The sequence below is a fragment of the Centruroides sculpturatus genome, unplaced genomic scaffold (assembly GCF_000671375.1).
Source record: "Centruroides sculpturatus isolate CEXI.00-Female unplaced genomic scaffold, Cexi_2.0 scaffold1584, whole genome shotgun sequence".
Classification (NCBI taxonomy): Eukaryota; Metazoa; Arthropoda; class Arachnida; order Scorpiones; family Buthidae; genus Centruroides; species Centruroides sculpturatus.
Window position 1 is genome coordinate 102,848 of NW_019385733.1, and position 24,335 is coordinate 127,182.

The following is a 24,335-nucleotide window of genomic DNA, read 5'->3' on the forward strand; positions in this document are numbered from 1 at the left end:
AAGCATGAAAGTTTCATGATGCGACAATCGAGAAGGCCAGGAAGTGGGATGGCGTCGCTGTAGCCAAGAGGTGTGGACCGAGAGTGATGACAGCAAGGACAACTGGAGAGCAGCTCACGAGGAGTCAGCTGGCCAAGTTCAGAGAAATAGCAAAACCGATGGCGTTACCAGAAAAGCAAAGTGAACCAAAACCAGCAAAAACTGTCGTCAAAAGACTCAAAAGAACGGAGCGGCGAGCGATGCAAACGACCGAATTAGGGTCAGGACGGGGATCAGCAGCCACGTGGGGAAAAACGTTGACCCTCCATCCTTTGTGCCTTTTCGGCGCAATAATTCGAAAAGTATTGCTCCGATTTATACGAAAGTTTAATACGATAAACAGACTAACCCTTCCTAAAGACTAACAAGAAAGCAGAGCCAATGGCCTAATACGATGGCCAAAAAAAACAGCCGAAAGTCGGCAAGTAACGGTCGCTGAAACTAGCGAAATAAATATCGGAAATTAATAAATAAAATATCGATCGAATCGGGATAGCAAGGTGAACACAGCGGGGTAATACATAAAAACGTACGACATGAATTTGTCAAAGAGAAAACCGTCCGAAGTTCGACCACGTGGTCTCGGCCAAATAAAGCCCGTAACACCCGAAGGTCTAAACCGATTTTAAAAAGTAAGACGGCGTTGGAAAGCGCACGTCAACAGCAACAAAATGATATATAGTACACTCACCGATCGTAAAAAAGACCAAAGATAACGCAAGTTAAAAACGGAGCCTACAAACACAATACATATAGCAGTAGCGACAGTGGCGACCTCCCCAGGAAGAGGGTAGAGTTGAGACTGGATCCCATTACGATGCAGCGTTGCACCACTAATTTGTTTGTTTATTAAGTTAAGACAGGGGTGGCCTAAACGTGGCGCATGCGCCAAACATGGCGCATTGGACGATTACAAGTGGCGCTTCAGTTAGTTCTAAGCAAAATTGCCAGATTTGGCTTTTTTTGCGATTAAAAATATTATATAGAAAAATAATTTTTTTAGTCTGTCTTGGCAAGTTCATTTGTTGTACAATTCGTTACAGTCTATTTTGCAGATAAAATAAGTGTTCTCCACATAGTACGAGTAAATTACAGTGTATGCATGTAATTTGAGTCTTGCGATCTTTATTTTCGATCAGTTTACAGGCGTGTAAATGGCCGAAAACATTTATTGTGAGTAAAGTTATTCCAAGCTGATCTCGTTCTCATTGCCAATAATTGTGGTGCAGAGTAATCTTCACCAAACGAGACTCTGGCAGCTATAGCACCATTATGAAGCAATCACCCTCTCGTACAGGAGATCATTATTGACTATTGTAAATAGGTACTTCAATAAACTGTCATAAATTAATTAATTCAACTGCGTGATTAAGTTATTCCCCTTTCTCCACTAAGCGAAGCAGATTTATTCTTATCTCTATTTATCAACTCCTAACATTGAACATAAGACTGTATAAAAAGTGTTCGAGTTATATGGCGCATCTAAACTCGTCTGTCAAAAAATTGTCGCATGGTATGCAAAAGGTTGGCCACCCCTGAGTTAAGGCAACGCAACACTTTTTCGATTTGCTTAGGTGGAAGGGTTATGGGTAACTAGTAGGGACAAGTTACCCTTAAAAGACATTCAGGTGTTACAAACGTGAAGAAAACCCAAAAAATTCCACGTGGCCAGCACGGTAGCGAGGCGCGTGAGTAGTGGTGAAAGACCTTTGAGACAGACAATTTATAAGAGTTTCTCGAAAATGTATGCCCAGATTTAAATCCAAGTTGCATAGAGTGGTAAGACCCTCTAGTCGAGTGGATGAAACCACCAAATACCGGTAGCTGATCGTGGATTCCCGCCTCGCCAACGTGGTGGCCACGTGGAGTTTTGCTAGTTTCTTGACGTTTTTAACACGAAAGTTTTTCGAAATGCTTCCCCCTGTAGCAGATCGCCCACGTTTCGCGTTGCCACAAACAAACAAACAAAGAGGTATAGAAGATTTTCAAATGTAGGATTTATTCACGATACCGTAAAGTTATATTGTTATACGTGGAATAAAACACGATACAATTTTCATAAAAATACAATAATCAGAGTTATCTTTACCTTCAGTTTAAATTTCAATGGCAATTCCGCAGGAGAAAGTCTGTAGATAGAGTCAAAGTCATCGTACAACTGGGACAAAAAAATCCATTATATAATTTATATCATTAACATATTTCGGTATCAAAATTATTCAATTTAATTGTGCTAACCTCACCATTCATACATTTATTTATATATTTAAGTATATAATATAATTTTTAGTACTTATATTAAGCCCACCTGTGGCCAACTGGATGAAAATTACTGAATATCGAGAGTTGCAGTCTGAACAATCGCTGGCGACGTGTATTTTATCGAAATTTCTTCACGTGACTAAGCCCCGCGTTTAGTAGTTTTCTCCACTTGGCACAGGTGTGCGTACATCACAGCATTTAAAGAAAATTCGAGTATTTTATATTATATAATTTCAAACTTACCGACGACGTAAAATACGTTACTACCCAACAGCACAAAAGTACTCCTAATAGAAAAAAAGGAGATCCAAGAAAAAAATAAACCTTTATATTTGCATCCATTTTAAAAATATGGCGATGGAGACGACGATACTGCATACATGCATGTAGAAAACATACATTAATGGCAAAAGATATTTGGAATTTTCATTAACGTCTTTCAGAAATTGCCAAATTTCCACTTGCTTTTCGAAAAATCTTTGTAATTTATACTTTAAAAATAAATCATTTATCTTCATTTCTTCAAGTTCTTCGGATAATTTCATTAATCTCTTTATCATAAAGAAACCAAAATAGAAAATCATGCAAAGTGCTGACCCAATATTTCCACTTATGTAGAAACTCTCGAATGTAAAATAAATATTGCATACGAATGCTTCTGTCATGCTTCTACGTTGTCTTATTAATTCGGTAAAGTTTAGTAGACCCTTGATAAAGGTGCTACCTATAAANAGAAAATCATGCAAAGTGCTGACCCAATATTTCCACTTATGTAGAAACTCTCGAATGTAAAATAAATATTGCATACGAATGCTTCTGTCATGCTTCTACGTTGTCTTATTAATTCGGTAAAGTTTAGTAGACCCTTGATAAAGGTGCTACCTATAAATACTATAAGTAGCACGAAAATGCAGCAAAACACATAAATTTCCATTTGTTGCAAGAATTTATATCCTTCCTTGTAACTGCTATTCACAATATGAAGAGATAGTTTCGTTCTTTTCAAAATACTGCAATGTACCGCTGCGAAAGATGAAACCATAATCAATACCACGTTCCATAGAAATGAAAAGTCTTTGAAATATAAGAAGACTCTCATACAGTAAATGTTGATATTCCATAAACTAACTGTGTACCACAGACACATAAACCATAAGAATGCTTCGACCAGATCACAATATACTTTGAAAATTTTTTCAGGAATAACAGTTTTATTTTTTGCCATACAGCCACACGGAGCTATTGGATCCACTCCAAATACTTTGCTTATAGTGAAAAAAGGTCGTAGAAGGAACCCTAGACATCTATATCGCTCATCAGTAGAATACATAATTGAGAATTTTAAATATGTGTTAATAAATGAACTTATCTTCTAAATACAAGAGTTTGTACGAATGTAAGTGAAGTAATTAAAATATTGAATACAGCCGAGTGGTTAATACCATCGAACATTGCCAGTTGGTCGTGGGTTCGCACCTGACCAACGGCGCGCCTTTTTTTCCTGGAATTTTCACATGTCAAATGTCATTTTAAGATGCCAGTTTCTCATAGCCATTCCTCGAAGGGCTATTGTTTGTTGCCAGATCGCCAATGTGTTGTGTAGGTTTATCTCATCCTGCTATTCTAAACAAACTGAAATTCTATAAACGAGAAAAGTGAATCTAATTTGAAGTTAAGTGTTTTCGTGACGCAGCTTGTATCAACTTACACGCAAGATTTGAGAACAATATTAAAAATTATTCCTCGTGAGTTATGGATCATAATTTTTGATATTGTTTCGTGAACAAACATTTGGAATACGCAGTAGAAAAATAACGACCGTTTAAAGTATATTATATAAATATGTAATAAAACTTATTGTATAATATGATTTTATTTGTTTATTAATTTTTAAGAAGTATTATTAATATAATATATTAAAATTAAATAATATAACATTAAAAATTATTTATTTGGCTGTACTTTGAGGCGAGACACTACTAAAGTGCTCTAACGAAATACGCCGATTACTTCCGGAATATCCCATTCCCTTGTTACTGTATATTATAATAACAGGAAAAAGTATTAAATATTTTTTCAGGATCCACGGACTGTACGTATCAAATATAATTGGATAGATTACAGAAAGATTAATAATGCTATTGAAACTGAACAATTTCATTACTGATTAATAGAATAAATACATATAAATTACTAAACAGTCTAAGGGAAATCTGCAAATAGGTTTGTGTACAGAGAATTTTGTAACGTGTGTGTGAAATTGGCCCCTATTTAGGCTTTATATAAGCGAGGAAACCGGAGAAACTCTACGTGGTCAGCCGACAGTCAGGCACAAACCCGCGACAAAATAGTGTCCAGTTTATATTTGGTCGAACATTGTGAGGCAAATGATTGCTTTTATTATTAATACTATTTTGAACAATGATTATTATGAATGATTATTCGATTGTCACGCGATTTTGCAATAACATTCACTTTATATAACCCAGATTGAAATTTTATGATGCAAAATTCTAAAATCATACATTACATTTGTTGTAAACTCTGTAAATATAATATGTAAATATATATAAATATGTCTTTCTAATATGAAAGATGCAGTGTTTGATATAAGGTAACTTTAAATAACACGCAGTAGTTTCCTACGTTAATAATGTAACACTAATGAGTTTCTAACTATTTTTAAGTTGACATATTCTACGCCACTAAACCAGTGGTACTAATCTCATCTGTGGAAACCACCAGTGACCGAGTGGATAAAACGGTAGTTAGTCGTGGGTTCACGTTTCACTAAAGGCTGGTCGCATCAACTTTTCCGTGTTTGTTTTAGGTTGGTATCATCTAAATAGGATCCAGTTTCTCATAAAAGCCCTCCCGGAAGACATTTCTCCTCGACAGACATCTATTTGTCTTGTTGCTGTATACGAATGAAACTTCATAACACGAATATAATTAATAAACCGGTAACGTCCATAGAATATTTAAAACACACGACAAGTGTATAATTACTCAGTTAAAGGTGTGTTGATGCATTATTATTATACTCGACCCTGGTTATTCCTGCAGAATCATCGAACGACACTCGGGAAAATCAACGTGGACAGGTACGAACTCACGACCAACATCATTTCGTGTTTATCTACTCGTTGGGACAAGTTATTGTTGTAATTACTAAGACAAAAATAAATATTTGTGGAAATAAAATATATTATTTACTCCTTATTGTAATTTAATACTGGTATTGTGCATATTATTTCGTAATTTGAAAATTAAAATTTTTCTGTTTATTTAGAATGAACATAACGTTCGTTATTCTTAAATACAGAATTGTAAATAGATATTTTATGAATGTGAAGCAATCAAACGTGAAACAATATTTTACAAATTTAATATCTCCAGTAGATTTTATTGCTTAGAATTGCAGTTAAATTTTATCATGGAATTTCAATCTAGGTTATGTAAAGTGAATGTGATTGTAGAATTGCGAAATTATCGAATAAATTCTGTAATATATATTCGATAATCACGCAATTCTGCAATCATATTCATTTTACATAACCTAGACTAAAACTTTTAATAAAATTTAACTGCAATTCTAAGTAATAAAATCACTGTGCTGGCGATATTGCTTCACATTTGATTAATATTAATAAAAATATATTTATAGATCTTACAAAATGCAGTTCTTAATTTTAATTTAATTGGACACTGATTTCTTATATTATGAATATAACACTAATATCTCAAGGTGAGGTAGAGATTAAGAACCGAAATTAGGCACTGTAATTTCTATATAAGGGCCTTCTATGCTGTTAAATTTTGGTGGGTAAAGGTTAAGATGGTGGGAGGATAAAAGGTGTTTATTAGACATATGTGAATTGATGTGGGATTTAATGAAAATTTTGCAGCGCTGTGAAGTTGGTAAATTTTTACCATACTCCGACTCTGACAAGAGGCAGACTTCTTCACAAAGTAGGCCCGAAAATTCTGACGTCATTACGTGACATCAGAATATAAGCTTCGAAAAATATAATTTAATAAAGATAGAACGTAAAAACTTGTTATTACAAAGCTAAAATATTTTTCTAAATAATGGCATTGTCAATATATAAATATTTTTTCGATAATTTTACTTTTTCGGGTGTTATACAGGGTGGACAGAAAGGACGGACGTTTTTGAAATGGCTAGAATTCACCACCAGTTAGAATGGCAGAAAAAGCTATTCGCTTGAAGTCACCAAAATCGCCTCCAGAAATGCATTACTGATGACAGACACTACATAGGAGATGTCGCTTTCTATACTTGATTCTATAAAATGCTATTTCAATAACTATCTTTTGTTTTGATTCTTATAAAAGGTCTGTCCTTTTTTTCAATTTCAGTTCGAGTAGAGATATAGAATGAGGAAACGAAAAACATGGGCATCCTACCGAAAGGGATATCTGTTGGAAGGTTATGTACGTGCACAGGTTTTATTTTGGCGTTAGACAAGTCACGAAATGCCGAGTGCAACACATAAGAAAGTTGTATGGAAAACGCATTTATTTCCGTATTAGAGATGTGAAAAGATCGAGCGTAACTCCGAGTGCCTTGGTCTGGGGTAACCCGCGACAAACAGGCAATGTTCGGCGATTTTAATCACTTGGCCACTGCTTGCTCGGCCACTGCTTGCTCGGCCACTTTTTTGCTTAGCAATTTCAATTCGAAATATTCTAATTACTTCAGTTAAGTACATTTACACCAACTTTTCTACCCACAGTATCCCGTTCAATTATTATTACATATTTGAAATTAAAATTTCTGCATTGTCAACTATGTATTCTGCTGATCGGCGATATAGATGTCTAGGGTTCCTTCTACGCCCTTTTTGCAATATCCTGAAAATATTTGGAGTGGATCCGGTAGTTCCGTGTGGCTGTATAACAGAAGATATAACTGTTATTCCTGAAAAAATTTTCAAAGTATATTGTGATCTGGTCGAAGCATTCTTATGGTTTATGTGTCTGTGGTACACAGTTAGTTTCTGGAATATCGACATTTACTGTATGCGAGTCATTTTATATTTCAAGGAGTTTTCATTTCTATGGAATGTGGTATTGGTTATGGTTTCATCTCTCGCAGCGGTACATTGCAGTATTTTGAAAAGAAAGAAAATATGTCTTCATGTTGTAAAAAGCAGCTACAAGGAAGAATATAAATTCTTGCAACAAATGGAAATTTATGTGTTATGCTGCATTTTCTTGCTACTTATATTTTTTATAGGTAGCACCTTTATCACAGGTCTACTAAACTTTGCCAAATATATAAGACACGGAAGAAGCATGACAGAAGCATTCGTATGCAATATTTATTTTACATTCGAGAGTTTCTACATAAGTGGAAATATTGGGTCAGCACTTTGCATGATTTTCTATTCTGGTTTCTTTCTAATAAAGAGGTTAATCAAATTATCCGAAAAATTTGAAGAAATGAAGATAAATGATTTATTTTTAAAGTATAAATTACAAAGATTTTTCGAAAAGCAAGTGGAAATTTGGCAATTTCTTGATCAAGCTAATCAAATTTACAGAGATCTTTTGCCATTAATGTATGCCTTCTTCATGCATTTGTGCTGTATCATCGTCTACATCGCCATATTTGTTAAAATGGATCCGCGTATAAAAGTTTATTTTCTTCTGGGATTTCCAGTTATTTTATCAGCAGTATTTTTATTTAGTTGGGCATTATCATATTTCACGTCAACGGTAAGTTTGAAAATTGTTTGGCATAAAATATTTAAATTATTTTTAAATGTTGGAAAAATATAAAAATCTGTACACCACAAGTGGCCGACTGGATAAAATCGCTGAACACGGGCTTTCTCACGTAAAGAAAATCGGGAAAACTGACGTTGCAAGCAATTATGAGGCTTTAGCTCTCGTTGTTCGATGGTTTTACCCGTTCGGCCAGAAGTGGATTCGGAGGAATTCAGAAAATGTGAATTATACAACAATAAATTCTTGTTTCAGTTGAACTACGACTACATGTCTATCCACAGACTTTCTCCTGCCGATTTTCCGGTAGAATTTAAACTAAAGGTAAACATTTTTAACACTGCTAACAGAAAAGATGGCCACAATTAAAGTTTTCTAGTCCTGATTAATAGAATTAAGCGAAATGAGACTAATATTTGTATACAGATTATACAGAAGATGCAGAAATGATTTTGCCGTAAAGAATTAGTTTAAACACTTTTGTTAGAGAATGTTTTACTGGAAAGCACATAAAATAATACACAATAAACGATGAAGATCAATTTTAAAGTCATATTTTCATTTGTTAATTTAAACATTACGAATAAATTCAGCATTTCATTGCTTTGAAATTATGTATATGAACTTTGAGTCATACACTGACCAATATTTCATACACCAATAAATGCGTTACAATGTAAACGCATTTAAAAAAATATAATGTAAACTTTACATTGTCTTCTTTTGTGTATTTTACTGTAAAGAGCACTTTATCGGAAATTTTCGAACTACATTATTCGGCAAAATCCCATTTAGCTTCCTTTTCATTTTACATACAAATTTTGATGCCAATCATTTTGTTGGTTACAGCAACACAGTGCAATGTACAGGAAAATTTTAATTATGGCAACTCTGTTCTTACGCACCGAATATTTCAAAACTTGCAATTAGTTTTGAAATATTACTTTATACATTATGTTTTGCGAGGTACGGAAAATAGTTTAACAGCGTGTTTTAAAGACCTAAAAGATCAAAAACTTGTTTTAAAAACATAAACATTTAAAAGCATTCTTTCGGCTCTAGAAGAAGTTAAACTTCGGGCTAGCAACTCTTACAAACTTAAGATGCTGGTCTGCAGCCTTGTTAAATGATGAGGAAACGTCTCTCTCGAGTGCCCTTCACCTGCTGTACTAAACAGCCAAGAAATGGCGCAAATTTTATATGTGAATTTAAATGTTTTTTAGCAGGAAGTAAAGTAATATATTTATTTCCAGATGAACTGCTTCATGAAACGATTTGAAAAATTCCATTAGAAATATCTGTTGGTGGTTTCTTCTATATAAAGAAAGATTTCATCAAGGTATATTTCCTCTTTATAATATTAGTATAGATTAATCGGTTTATTGTCTTGGTTTGTCAATGCAAACCTTTTTAAAGATTTCAAACTAAGCTTTCATTCGCGTTACCAACTAGTAATAGGAAATCGATTTGATATTATTCTCAAAGTCACCGTAAACCTGATTAACTATTACCTCTTCACTGTGTTACATTATCCCCTATAAGATTGCTGACAAAAACGTAATGCACAAAGGAGTCGAGAGTCGTATATGAGTTTGAAAGGCACTGAGATAGGCTACATAGTTACAACAAACCCCTTCTTTGGTACAAAAGATGAGTTTGAACTTCTACGAGTTCCATACTCTTAGAAGTTCAAAGTCGGTGGCTGTCCGTGGGTCTTCCCATCCTATGCATTTCCAGCATAGTCTCTAGGGTGCTTTATTTGTAGCACACGATTTTGCTAGATTCTTCAGCAGAACGTGATCGTAACCCTAAACTGTTTTGTTTTATATTTTTACTTTCCCGGCTGTTATACATAACAGAAAAACATACGGCGATCGGTCAAAAAATGACACCAGCAGATTTTACATTTTCGAACTCAGATGACTTTGTCAGGTCGAAAAATGAAAAGAAAAAAAAATTGGGATCATTTCTGTATTTATGGACGTTAGTTCTCGTGTGGGTAGGCTGGAATTTGTTCACCCTCTTTCAACCTTAACTTGTGTGCTTTTTGTCTAATTTTCTGAAATGCTGTAGTTTATGTATTAGGTTGATGGATGATATTAAAGTTTGTAGATTAAAGTTCAAAAGGATAGACAGATAAACGGATCGTATGTATTTCCAGTAGGGTCGAAATTAATGACTAATTTTACTCGTTATTAGCATTTACTATTTTTTATGAAACTATCCCAACTCTACAAACTAAGTTTTTTTGCAATTTAATAAAAATAATTATTATTGAAAATATAAAAAGTTGAGTATAATAAAATATCGTAAAAAAGCGCCACGAAATGTTGCCGGAAAAGTTAAGAAACTCGTTGGTGAATTTTTTGTCGTACTGTTCCTTGTAAATAGATATTGTTATTACATTTGTCTTTGCAGATAAAATAAGAACTTAATTAAACAGACTGTTTGAATGGATAAATTAAAAATAGTAACAGTAACTTAAAACACTTCCAGGTGATCTCCAGGAGAAATTTCAATGATTTTATACTACAGTAATATGAACCCGTTTTTAAGTTTCCACGGGGTAAGGAAAAAGCTTGGGTAAACTTATGTTGCTACAATGGATTCAAACTAAGTTACGGATTCGGCGATATTAGCTCGTGTTTATACGAACACGAACATATAAAATATTTAGTGTTTCAATTATTTTATATACATATTTTCAAATATTGAGCATAAAAATATTTAAATTTGCGAGGTTAGAATAATACTTTTACTTTTTATTTGGTTTTAATTTGTTAAATTAAAGAGATAAAACATCGTAACACTTTGGTGATCAGCCAAAGTTAATTTGCCTCCTGGGAGGACTTTCTATAGAAAATTGAACGCTGTTAAACATTACACGTAGAGATTACTGGGTTTGCTTTACGTTAGACCTGTGAAGAAACCCGTTAAACTTGATGTTGCCAGTACTTTGGCCAGGCGCGGACCCACGAGTGTTCAATGATTTCGTGCACTGACTAATTGCGGGCCTTTACTTTCTTTTCTTAACTATTTTACAGGCATTGAACGCATTGTATTCCATCTTTTCTACTTTAATCGATTTGACTGGAGTAATGGAAAAAGAATCCAAATGTACTTTGCCTGCATTTAACAGTGCAAATGGAAAAAATTCTTCAATTATTTAAGCCTTTACGAATAAAAAGCAATAGAACTTTATGATTTTAATGATCATATAAATGTATCAAATGTACAATTTTTGCAATTGCAATGAAGTGGCATGATTCCTGATTTACCCAAATCAGATGATTGTAAAGAAATTATAAAAAAGTTATGTTAAAATTCGAAGTAAATATACAGTAAGTTCAGACTTCTGAAACTTTCTATATACCAAATTATTGATATCTTCTTTATATCTTTAATATAAATGACGATTACAGACAGTAATCTTAATTGAGAAGATTTGAATTGTTAACTTTGTCTCCAGATTTTCATGAACAAACTGCTTGCTTATTAAATCAATAAGCTCGCTTGAGTAAGCAACGTTTTTCAAGATACATTTAAGCTACATTTATGTAATTATTACTCAAGTCGACGACTGTCGCATTTTCGATCAGAAATTCGGGTATTTTCTTTATTCCCTTTCTATTACAGTCGACCTTCAGGTCGTCGTTTTCCGTCTTTCTTCTCCGTGACATTTCTTGTATTTTCAATCCGAAAAAAACTGTAATGAAATTACTAAATTCGATCGAACAGTGCCGATGAATTGCAAAAGTTCTCCATTCCAAGTTATTGGGTTAAGACTTAATTCATAATTGGGTCTAATTCATAAGTCGTATTTCCATTCATCGATGTAAATGGTTTTTATGTGAACGTATTTCAAATTCACCTTCATGCGATTCGAAGTGTAAATCGGCAATTTGACAGTTTCGAAATGGTTAAATTCAGCATCAACATAAGTCAAATTGTATTTTATCCAATTTAAATTCGGCCATTCCATCAAACCCGCTTTTCTCAAATCAAGTCGTTCGAGTTTATTGTTGAATTCGAAAGAAATTTTACTGAAATTTTTATAAGACAGACGGAGAATTCGTATGTTATTCGTTGGAAGAAAGATGTTTTTAGGTAAAAATGTCAGACGATTAAACGATAAATCCAGTTTTTCCAGATTCGACAAACGTTGGAAAGTATCTTCTGGAATGTTTTCTAAATAATTTTTGCGTAAAAATGATAAAATGATTCACTGTATATTTAGAAATTTCCACTATTTTTACCCTTTTATTTATACATTCCCCCTTCCCGCGCACTCTTTTCTCAAATATGCGTACCACGATCCATGCAATTTTTGGGTAGAATTACTACTCATGATGTTTTCTTTGTTATTATTTTTAAATGCTCATATTATCTTCTTTTATATATATTTGATTCTTCTTAAACTATTTTAACAGTTTCCCTTATTATTTGACAATCATCTTTGTTACAGTGGATTGCTACAGCCGAATTATTGTTATTGTATTTAATGGCAGATATATGTTCTTTGAAACGAACCTTTAATTTTCTATCAGTTTTCCCTGTGTAAAATGTGGGTGTGGTACAGTTACATTCCAATTTATAAATAATCTTTCTTTGTTCCACATGTTATTCTCCCTCTTATGTGTGTTTTATGGTTCTACATCAAATTTAATATTTACATCTATTTGATTTACTTGTTCCAGGATTTGATCAGCCTGTATAATATTTTTATCATGTATTACAAAACAATCTTCAACGAAACGATACAGTTTTATTATAAATCATGACATCAGTAATACTGATTCGTCATATTTAATAGACGTATTAGGTAAGTAATTTTCAATTTCCTTTTTGCTTCCATTGTATTCATAGCAACCGTATCAGATTAACGTTAAATGTGTATCTTGGTTATTTCTTACGAATGAACGTGTTTACATATTTATAACACGGGGCTTGCTTTGTTAAAAATAAATAAAATTGTTTTAATATCTATCCAAGACGTAATTATAAGGATTCAGTCAGTTGGGTTAGGTATATAAAATGTGACGTTTACGTGACATTTTATTTAAATGCAAATGTTTTGTAACATAATATAATTATTAATCATATGTTTTACATTTATTAATTTAAAACATACTCTCTCTACCTCAAATTAGTAGTGTCTTGCCCCTTGGCAGTAAAGTAATGTCGGTAAATTATTTAACTATTTTTAAAGGAAAAGATTTGAATTAAAAGAACTTAACTTCCTGTTCGTATGGAAATATCGTGTACGATTAATCGGGGCTGCCCGTTCCAACTCTTTCCTCATTTTGTCTCAATTGTAACTTTCATAACTCTTGTCTTCAGATTGAGGAAAGACAGTCATACGGACATACAAACAACAGTAGGAATTTCTAGGTCTACAAACTTAGCTCAAAAAAAGTTTGTAGCTGACACGTCATTTTTTTCATTATATTAAAAAGAATGCCAAAACGATATGTCAATTGTTTTATATTAAAGACAGAAATTATATATATATTTGTCATTTATATATTTCCTATACTTTTCCTTTACTTTCTTGACTGCCGAATAACATGGAAAGTACAGCGATCGGTCAAAAATGCAAAAGATTGTGATATTTTTTGTATTTTATTTATACAGAAATTTGTACTTTATTGTTCACGCGTTAGTGCAAGATTCGGAAAGAAACAGCACGGCTTCATCCGGAAAAAGGGAGAAGAACGAAAAAAAGGCAACAGAAATTTTAATGAAGTAAAACGAAACTCCTATAAAACAGGAACTCGTGATCATTGGAAATCCTCGCGTTACGAAATGTATCCAGTATGTTTAAATAAGTAAAATTGAAAGTAATTGAGCATTGCAAAAGGTTTTTTAAATGGCAAATTTACTATCAGGTTACTTACTATTATAACGTATTAACAAAACTCATTTAGCAAATAATTAATTAATGCACCATCAAAAGTATATTACGCATTTAATTGATAAATTGAAGCAAAATCATTTCGGGTGTAATTTTAAAGGCAAATTAACAATTGATAATAAACTTAATTGTCTTGTAATTATTGAGTCTTGTAATTACATCGACAGGCGAATCTCAGATGTACGAACTTCAGAAATGAATTAACAATAAACAATCGTAAACTTTTAATATTCGCTATCTGTAGTTGCCACGTTGACCTCACGATAAACTATGATGTCAGTGACATTGAATCTTCATTTCCAACAGAAATATGACGTATAGTTTTTAATTTCTTCGCTTATTTCCGTTGTATTAATAGGGACAACATACGATTAACGTTAAACGAATATTTTACGAATAAAAATTTTGTTTCGCACATTTATTACACGAAAATTGATCGACTAAACAAACTGACATTGTAAATATAATAGTATTTTTTTTTATTTTTCTAAGACGTATTTTAATAGTGTTAATCAATTGTGTTTTGTGACACAAAAGAATGTTTTTGTCTGGCTGCAGTTAAATTATTATAATGAGAAGTTGATAAATGAGTGTAAAATGTGTTCGTTTTATATTCGTTCAAATTGAAATTATTTCGTTGGATGAAATTTCAATCATTTTACGACGAAATATAAAATATTTCCTGCGATTTATATTATTTTTTCCTAAAAGTTAATATAAAATAAAATGCCTTCTTTTCATACGTAAAGATAACAGCAAAAAAGTAATTTAAATACAACAAAAATAATTTCCTGTGTGAATGAAACTCCGACTATTTGTAATTTATAAAGCATTTGATTAAATTAATAAAAGTGCGAATGAATGCGAAACTTTGGCAGATAATTCATGAATATTTAAAAAATATAAATAAATTTCATCTTCGAATAAGAAACTTAAATTAAACGAGGCAGATTGCGCCAAAAATAAATAACTTAAAACAAGAAATTATCAGGAAAAATATGCAACTTTTATAAAAGATAATCCGAAAAAAATAAAGTTTAAAACTGAAAGTTAATAGCTTAAAAGATAAGGAAATAATTATAGTAAATGCGGTCATTTTCAGATTTAAAGTTTTACTTTACTTTCTGTCGGTAATTACTTTTTCTATCGTTTGCATTTACAGAAATAAATAGATAATTCTTCATCTTACCGCTGATCTTTCAATAACTAGTGATTGTCTATTATGTAGAACTGTTTTTGAAATGTGTATTGCACGTCATTACAGAGGACACGTAAATGTTGTTAGACGACGAGAACATTTGAATCGATAACAGAAATTACGTCATCATAGGTGTCAAATTACGTCGTTTTCCGTACGTTACGACACGAGGCTAGTAAAAGCGAAGGGTATTGTAAATTATTCGGAAGCTGCGACGTAACGCGCCATTTACGAAACGACAATTTTGTTTTACATTGTTTAAAATCGAAAGATTTATGAATCAGTGTTTAACAATAAGAGTGTAAACCCGTTGTGTTTACTGCAGATAAAAAAATTTCCAGTAGGCCAATTCCCTTTTTAAGTGCCAAATTAATACAATCGTATTCAGCCAATCCTCTCTTAACCACTGCCGGAAGTTACAACCTGCTCTGAAGCATGCGAGTTCCGTTTTCTAGCGTAAGTTCCGTTTTTCCTGTCGGTCATTATTTACAACAGAAAACGTCGGAAATTTTCAACACTATAGATTTTGTGTATGAAGTTGTACTGTAATGCGCACTCATAAGTGCGTGATGGCGTAAAGAAAGAGCACGACTTAATACAAAGAAAGGGCAAGGAATGAAAGGAAAGGCAACAGAAATAATAGTCGAAATAAAACGAAACCTGTACAAAGCGTATGCTAAATTTTATGGAAATTCGAACCTGTGTAACGCGGAAGCAGATGTTTTCGAACGAAAACTTTGGAGAAAGCAACAAAACAACTTGTTTCTAGTAGACAGGTTAGTGTGCGTTTAGCAGTGGGCCACTGGGCTCATCCCAAATGACCACTTACTCTGCATCAGGTTGGTGAAACACGTTCTCGGCTTGTCGTATGGCTAGGAGAGGAAAAATTTGAGTGGGGAGTGCGTCGGTAAGTCGGCAGGTGTACATCAGAGACAGGAGACAGGTTTAAAACTAAACAAGCATTTATTTATATAACTAAGCTAGGATACATAGGTTAAATGCGATTAAATAAGTTCACTATACAAAAGGGACGCTCTAATAGCTTTACTTCTAGTCTGAGAGAGAGTTCACAAAGCTCTAAAAAGTACAAATACCTCTATGCGGTTATGTCTAATATGCGTTCGTTGAATAGGTTCGTTAATGGCGATGGAAGTTCACATGGCTGTGATTGGTCGTATGTCCTTTCGGTCCGGAGTATGGAGACAAATATGGCACATCTAACAAGTATAACTTCCGAGGGATCGCCCGGAGCTTTCGGGGACTCGAGCTTTTATACGTTATTCGTGGGAAATGAGTCACGTGATCGACTTCTGTTGACACTTACGGTGCATTCCGATCAACTAACTGTCAACTTTCTCACCTTAATGTGAAAACAATCGGTGACCTACGATATACTTCTCACCAAGAGTGAGTTTTTCCCATCGGAGTTGTTTACAAAAATTTTTCCGACGTCGGCGTAAAAGTCGCGGATTTTACACTAGGTAAATTACTTTCTAATACTGTACAAATATATAAATACTGGCAAAATAAAATTTCACGATTAAACTAATTGACGAGATATTTAGCCTGGTCTTTTTGCTTTATCTTTACGTGAAAATATCAATTTCTATCTAAAGCGTTAAATACTCATAATTCTCTACTTAAATGTACGATTTTCAAAATCTTTAAAACAATCTGTACATATAATCGAGACGTTTATCACTAATTTCAGTTAAATTGTTGTCAGTTAGATTGATATTCGTTAAGTTAGTCAATGGGAGGGAAATATTCTCGTGCAAAAATGTCAGGGATTGATTGATAAATCGAGAAACTGCAATGACGACAAATTCTGAAAAACATCTTCGAGAAGACTTTCTAACTGGTTTTCGCCCAACGTTAAAAATCGCAGTTCAGAAAGTCCATGAAATATTTCTGTCGAAAGTGTCGCTATTTCATTACCGAAAAAGGAAAATTGTGTCAGGAGTTTGTTATTTCTTAAAAGATTCTCAAAAGTTTACTTCAACACGGAATCTTCGGAAAGTCTGTATGCCTAGCCGGGTCATTGGGCCAGGCAAGGATGGCCATTTTTTGCGATAGGTCGCTACTTGCTTAGCACTTAGCTAAGGGACTTGTCTCCCAAACGGTAGGGGAGCTGTACAGGAGTAGTGTACCGGATTTCGGATCGGTGTTACCGATCGCAGCGTTAATTAACTATTTTGAAATGAAAACGTTGGTAACGATAAATAAATAATTGTCAGTGAGATAAGGTGTTTCTGCATACGTTAGGAAGCATCTTCCTGACTATTAGTTAACTATTCTTAAATTGAGTAATCTTTTAACTGTTTTTTCTCTCACAACTAGGTGCATAGACAGATGCTGGGCGTCTGTGACATTGATCTTTATTCGGGAACATCTTGTGGACGAAAGACGTTTCGGGCATAAGCCCTCTTTTTTCGGCTACACAATTAAACATAAACACGGACTTCTCATGTTACAAATTGTTTTATATTACGATAGGTTACAACGTACTATTTCCTTGCGTGATATCTTGAAAGGTGGTGTAAACTAATACACATCTTGCATAAAAAATACTTATATTTACGATTAAAAACTTTTACGGTGAAAATATTCCGGCTTTACAGAAAACAGAACTTTGCTCACACTCGTGATGTCCTTAATCTCGTTGGCATCTTGAAAATTTTTTAAAATGATTTATACAATAAAATAATTTTTCTTTATGTTGTTATTATTATTAGAAAAAGAGGTGGTATTATGGAACCTGAAAATAACCTAATCAGTCTGAACCTTCATTTCAGACTGATAATACATGAACTCTAGCAAATTGTAACTGAGACGCACTAGGCACACATCCGTAACAAGGGGAGGACGCCTTCCACTTCAGTTATGCGGTTGCGCTCAGTGAAACAGAACGTTTGTGTTTTTTTGCAATTCCAAATTTTTCAATGGTAAGTAAATTTAATTACTTCTAAAACATAGATCACGTAGTTGTAGGTTCCCTGCTGCACGTGTCCCGTTCTAGAGGCCTACGACTACATATTAGTCTGTCTGATGTTCACGTTTTTAAACTTTGATGTCGACAATAATTAAGTTAACCTAAGATGGCGATGCGTGAAATAAGAACCCATTGGTTCTTTTAACATGAAAACCGACTCCTCTGGTATTCTGTATTACCTACAACTTCAAACCATGGAATAAATTTTGTAAAAGTATGTGGTAGATGAATGAAAAAATTAGAAATAGACACCTAAAACTGTAAATAAGTAGTTAAATTCTGAAGTTATTTTGGTTAAACTTCTAGATAGATAAGTGTTCTTTTAAACTGATTTTTTCGAATTGATTTTTTTATAATTTTCAGACGCTCAGAGCCTAACTAAACAAGCCAGAGAAAACCCGAAGAAACAAACATGGAGCCAGGAGAAAATGGAAAAGGCCTACCGCTTCCACTTCCCCTTGTCCAAACGTGCTGGTAGTGGAACGATCTATCGAACAGGTGGCTTCACCTAAACAACGGACAACGCTTATCGGATAAAAAACAGAGAAGACGATAATTTTCGTATGAAACAGTACAGTGTAAAAAAGAAATGTTGAGAGACTATCCGCTGTTCGACGTAATAATAAACTTTTTTTGTCTTGCAGATGGGTGTAGTTAATTTTTTTTTCCACAATATATATGTTGATATTTTGTTTCAAATTTTATTTCTTAGTATTGGTTTTGTATAATTTGTATTTTATTTATGTATATTCTATTTTTTGTTGTATTTATTTCTCGTATCGTGGGTTTTCTTAGTATGTCTAAATAAATAAAAATAAATAATTAAATAATAATAATAACTTAATTATTATTGTAAATTTTCTGCTGTATGAGATTGATAATATAATAATAAATGTTTTAGTAAATGATTACTTGCTTAGAAGACTACAGATAATTAATTTTTTCCCCACTTTTTAGCAGGAACATCGGCCATACAAGATTGCTCGAATATATAAAATAAGAAACATTCCGCTGAAATTTAGTGCATATTTTACATGCACTAAATCTTATTATTGCTTTTATAAATTTATATTTTGATACAAATAATGCTATTTGGTGTATGTGTCGTTCATTGTGAACATATTCATCATTGTGAACATATAACTTAATTGATAATTGGGTCTATTGAATCCGTATTTTCTTTCATCGATGTAAATTGTTTTTATGTGACAGAAATCTAAATCGATCTCCATGCGGTTCGGAGTGTAAATCGGCAATTTGACAGTTTCGAAGTGGTTAAATGCAGCATAAACATAAGTCAAATTGTATTTTGTCCAATTTAAATTCGGCCATTCTGTCAAACCCGCTTTACCCAAATAGAGTTTTTCGAGTTTATTGTTGAAATCGAAAGAAATTTTACTGAAATTGTTACCACAAAGATCGAGAAGTCGTAAGTTCTTCGTTGGAAGAAAAATGTTTTTAGGTAAAAATGTCAAGCGATTATATGCTAAATCTAATTCTTCCAGATTCGACAAATGTTGAAAAGAATTTTCTGGAATATTGTCTAGATCATTTTTTTTCATATTGATTTCTTTCAAGTTGAAAGGTCCGTCGAAAATTCCATTCGGTAGTGTCAATAATCCATTCGATATGAATTGAAAAACTTCCAGATTTTTATTATTTTTGAGCAGATTGGATGGAAGATGAAGAACTTGGTTCGAATCGAAAACAATCTTTCTTAAGTTCATGGAATGGGAAAAGAAATCTTCGATTCGAAGTGAAGGAAAATTAGAAGCGCGAAATTCTGTCAGATTGTCGAGTCCCTTCAAAAATACAGAGCGCAATTCAGAAAAATTTCCAGAAATAGAAAGTATCCTTAAATTCGTAAGACCTCTCAACAAGTTATGAAGAAATCTTTTTATTGGGTTTTCTTTTAAATTTAACTGTTCCAATAAAGTGAGATGTCGAAAGACTACAGGATGGACCAATTCAATTAGGTTGTAACTTAAATCCAGAGTTTTCAAATTATAAAGACCATGAAACAGTTCTTTTGGCAAAGCCTTTAATTTGCCAAAGTTCACATGTAATTCAGAAAGATTTTTCAATTGTTGGAATGGTCTGGGCAGAAACAGCATGAAATTATAATGCGTGATTTTCAAAGAAATCAGAGAAGAATCGCCGTGAAAACTCAAATTGAATATGGGGAAAGTTCTTACGCCGTCAATTTCTAAATATTTCAGAGACGACATATTTATAAATGATGCACTTTCGAAATTCAACGTTTCACTTTCATATTCGGATTTTAAGGTATATTTAATGGCGATTTTTTCTATGGCGTAATTCGAAGCGAATCTTTCGACGTCAAAATTCGCCAAGTGACAATCGATAAATTCTAAATTTTTAACGTGTTTAACATTTAAACAATGCATCAAACGAAAATCGATGGTTTCTTCGTCGCTGCATGTGACAGATAATGTATTGTTGAAGATTTTCACAAACGAATGCTTATTGGATAGATGGCACCTATCAGCATTCAATATACAAGAGTTAAGTTTCGTACGACTCCAATGAAGTACTATTTCTGTGCCGTTTATAATATAAAAATCATTTATTCTATGACATTTGTATATCGGCGATTTACACGAGAAGTTTCCCCATTGGTTCCAGAAATCTTGGCAGCAATTTACTAGCGAGAATAGGAATGGAAAAAGGATTACCAACCTCATCTTTTCTGCTCAGAGTCTTGTCCCTTCTTCTATTTTAAGTGAGACGAGAGTCTTATTGCAATACACTAGCATTTGTTATAACAACTGTTTGTTATAACAACTGTTAATTGTCGACTGACAGCTAAAGCGGATAAATTACGAGAATAATTAGAATGATTCATTATTCCTTGCTCTTATCGAAGATAACGATGACATAATTTTTTATTATTTTCCTCGTTATTCGTCTCGCTCATATAGTAACAAACAGTTCGGACTATTTCTATTATTACGTAAGTATTCTGAGATATTTATAATAAGTGTAACTTTTTTTATTAAAGAGATTTATTACATACACATAATCTAAATACACACTTAGACTCGACGTCTGTATCCCCAATTGTGAATCAAATTGACTGTTCTTAAATTCTGAAGATTTTAGAATTTACAAATGGTCGATTGTATATTTTAATGAGGTTTAGTTTAGCATTTAATATAAGTAATAACGAAAATAAAAAAAAATTATCGGAAAATAACGTAATACAATCGAGTATTTGCAATAACTAGTTCAGACGCGTGTAGAAAACCTACTTCCCCTCAGGCTGTTGTTGGGAACAACCCGCGAAAGTTTACAATCAGCTGTTTTCAAGGTCGTCCAGCTGCGTATCTGTACTGAAGCTTGTATCGAGTGTGTTTTTGCGAGTATTGTGTTACATGAAAAATAATAAGTTTCTAAATAATACATTATAAAATAAATGAAGATTTATACTAAAATTTTTTATAAATTTATTTTATAAAATGGTGTATTATAAATTATTTTGATTTTTTGTGGGAGCTTATAGTAAAGCTTTTTATGTCAACATATAAGGCTAGAAACTATTATAGAATAAGTATTACTGTGATATAAAGAATTTTTTTTGTATTTGTGTAAAGATATTCATATAAATAAGCTTTTATAATAAAAGTTCTTTGACAGTCCTGCATGTAATTGTCGAATCCCAGAAGGAAAAATAAAATAACAGGATTGTCTAGAGTAATTTTTTCTTAAGTTTATATATCGATTGTTTCGTACAGATTGTTGAATATATTCTTGCAGTTTCTATTTTTTATTTTATTTTTATCTAAAATCATTTGATCTAATTTTATCTATAAAACACAAATTTACAATAATATTTACATGTATTATTGGAAATTTGTGTTATTTGAATTATTGTAAATTTATTTTCGAAAAAGCCATAGAATAAAAATAAATCAATAGGTTTTATTTGCAGATTTTATAATGTAAAGTAATTTGTTGTCTTCTGTACTAAACGAACTGCACTTTTCTAGAGCCTCAGGGTGTAAAATGTCTTTGTTTACAATATATTATTTTTCTCTTCGTAAGAAACTCTAGGGGGTAGTGTGGGTCGAGCAATGTGGAACAAATAAAATCTTTTTCTGATAATAAGGTAATGAAAAATGTTCATATACAGAATTTTTATAAAAACTCTGCATTCTTCTATCAAAAACACGATATTTTGCAGGAAAAGCACTTTTAGGAATGCAAGTATTTTTTCAAATGTGGTATCTCCTTTCAAATTCGCGCTACATTCACTCTGTTTTTTGTTTTCTAGCAAAGTCATATTACAGTTTACCGTAGTTTTGTATTTTGTTTATCACGAATTTGAAATTATAATAAAATTTGAAATTTCCGAACAAAACAGAAAATAATATATTTATTTATATAAATTCGCTAAAAATATCGTAGATTTATTAGTCACACACATCCTTTGTTCGAAAACAAAACAAACCACAGCCTTTTAGCTACAGCAAGTAAGAAGATATTGCCATTATTCACACTACTTCTCTAATTACTCTCCCAGCAGGGAGTGGATGAGTCATCTGAGGGTCGAAGTCCACACAAGTTTTCTTAGCGATAATGTATAAGAAACATTATTTTTATATTATTTCGACGATTTTTACAATAATCGACTATACTACGCAATTTCGCATGCAATTCTTTACATATTTTCTCATATTATGTAACAGCGAGAGGAAGGGTTCACTTTCCCAAATAACTTATAACTTCACAGTTCTAAAATAATGTTTACTAACCTAAATACTAAGAATAAATTTGCGAACCGCCAGGGAAGTCGGGGATGGTCTCACTTGTCAAGATGCTATGTTACGATAGTCATCCTTAGTGTCGGGACTTCTGCTCTATGTCGGTCGAGTGGAGGAAGAGTAATCGGGGTCGACGATAAGGCGTAGACTGTATACGAGTAAAGGAGTATACCATTTAACAAATAAAACGATAATTTATTAAAATAAACAAGATTGACAAAAACTACAAACACTAATCTCGACGCTAAAACGCCTAAGAGCTAGAGAGAGAGAGAGAGTTTACACGGATTTTCATACCTCTTTGTAGGTTTCCATGAGGATTCGAGTTTAATAATGTTACACACATCCTATAAATGGGTTTTTGCGGTAATCCAAATTGGCACAATTATAAAAGTTCGCGACTAATCAGCTACAAACATATACAAACGATCATAAATAATTATGTAAAGTTTCTTTTTCCCGTCTTTCAATGTTCGTCGTTTGCACGTGGTCCTTCCTTCTTGACCTTCTAGAAGCCTGTCACAAAAGTATTCGATGTTGGAAATTCGGAATTTATGGCGAGTTCGGAGATTCAACTCGACGATATCCGATGTCGTCACGTGATCGGTTGTTATAGGAGATAAAGGTTATAGGTGTTCCCGGGACTAAAATAAATGACGACATTTGGATAAGTATAAACTTTTGTGCAAGTCGAGCTGCAGGCTGTAGGGGAACAATAGAATGTTGACAGTTATGAAAGGAGGGCTTCAAATGTTTTCGACTAAGATCGTTTTTATCAATCCGTTATATAGCAGAAGAAAAAATAATTACATTTTTAAAATAATAAATTTCAGATTTCACAAATTAGCTAATTAGAGCTAAAAAATGCTATAGAAAGAAGCAATTTTATAACGATTGTTTACATATTTCAAAGATCGTAGCCTTAGTGGGATGGCACTTAGCGAAAACTTGACCTTTACTGTTTTCACAGGTGGCTAATTCGTTGATTTAATATCAACATAGACAGAAAGTAACCAACTACAGTATAACAGAAGTTGACTATCAATTTTATCAGCGAATAATCTGCCTCCCCGCCTCTAATTACTTTACACTGGGAGAGGACGGTATTTCGCTAAATATTTATGGTCCGGAGGTGGTAACAAAACATTTATTGGCTGATACAGTCAAAAGACACATACATAGAAGCAAATCAAAGCTTAGATCGCTACAGACTTGATTACAGTTTCTACAAAACTCCTCCTTCCCATGTTATATCTATGGAACACCCTTCTTTTGTTTATTGGATGAAACAAACATTTGTTCACATGCCTTTCTTACTTTTAACTTTAAATAATATATAAATATATATTTTTATTAATAATTATATAATTTTAATTTTTATTCACTTATTTT

The 24,335-nt window shown here is 32.9% G+C and overlaps 1 protein-coding gene across 1 annotated transcript in view; it reads right to left on the minus strand.

Annotated features, from left to right (window-relative positions):
- Positions 1 to 20,952, minus strand: part of LOC111641642 (toll-like receptor 6) — a 37,475-nt gene extending 16,523 nt beyond the window's left edge. Inside the window, exon 1 of the mRNA XM_023387844.1 lies at positions 19,304 to 20,952. Coding sequence (XP_023243612.1) covers positions 19,304 to 20,864 — 1,561 coding nt within the window. The 5' untranslated portion in view covers positions 20,865 to 20,952. The remainder of the gene's footprint in view (positions 1 to 19,303) is intronic.
- Positions 20,953 to 24,335: the final 3,383 nt, after the last annotated feature.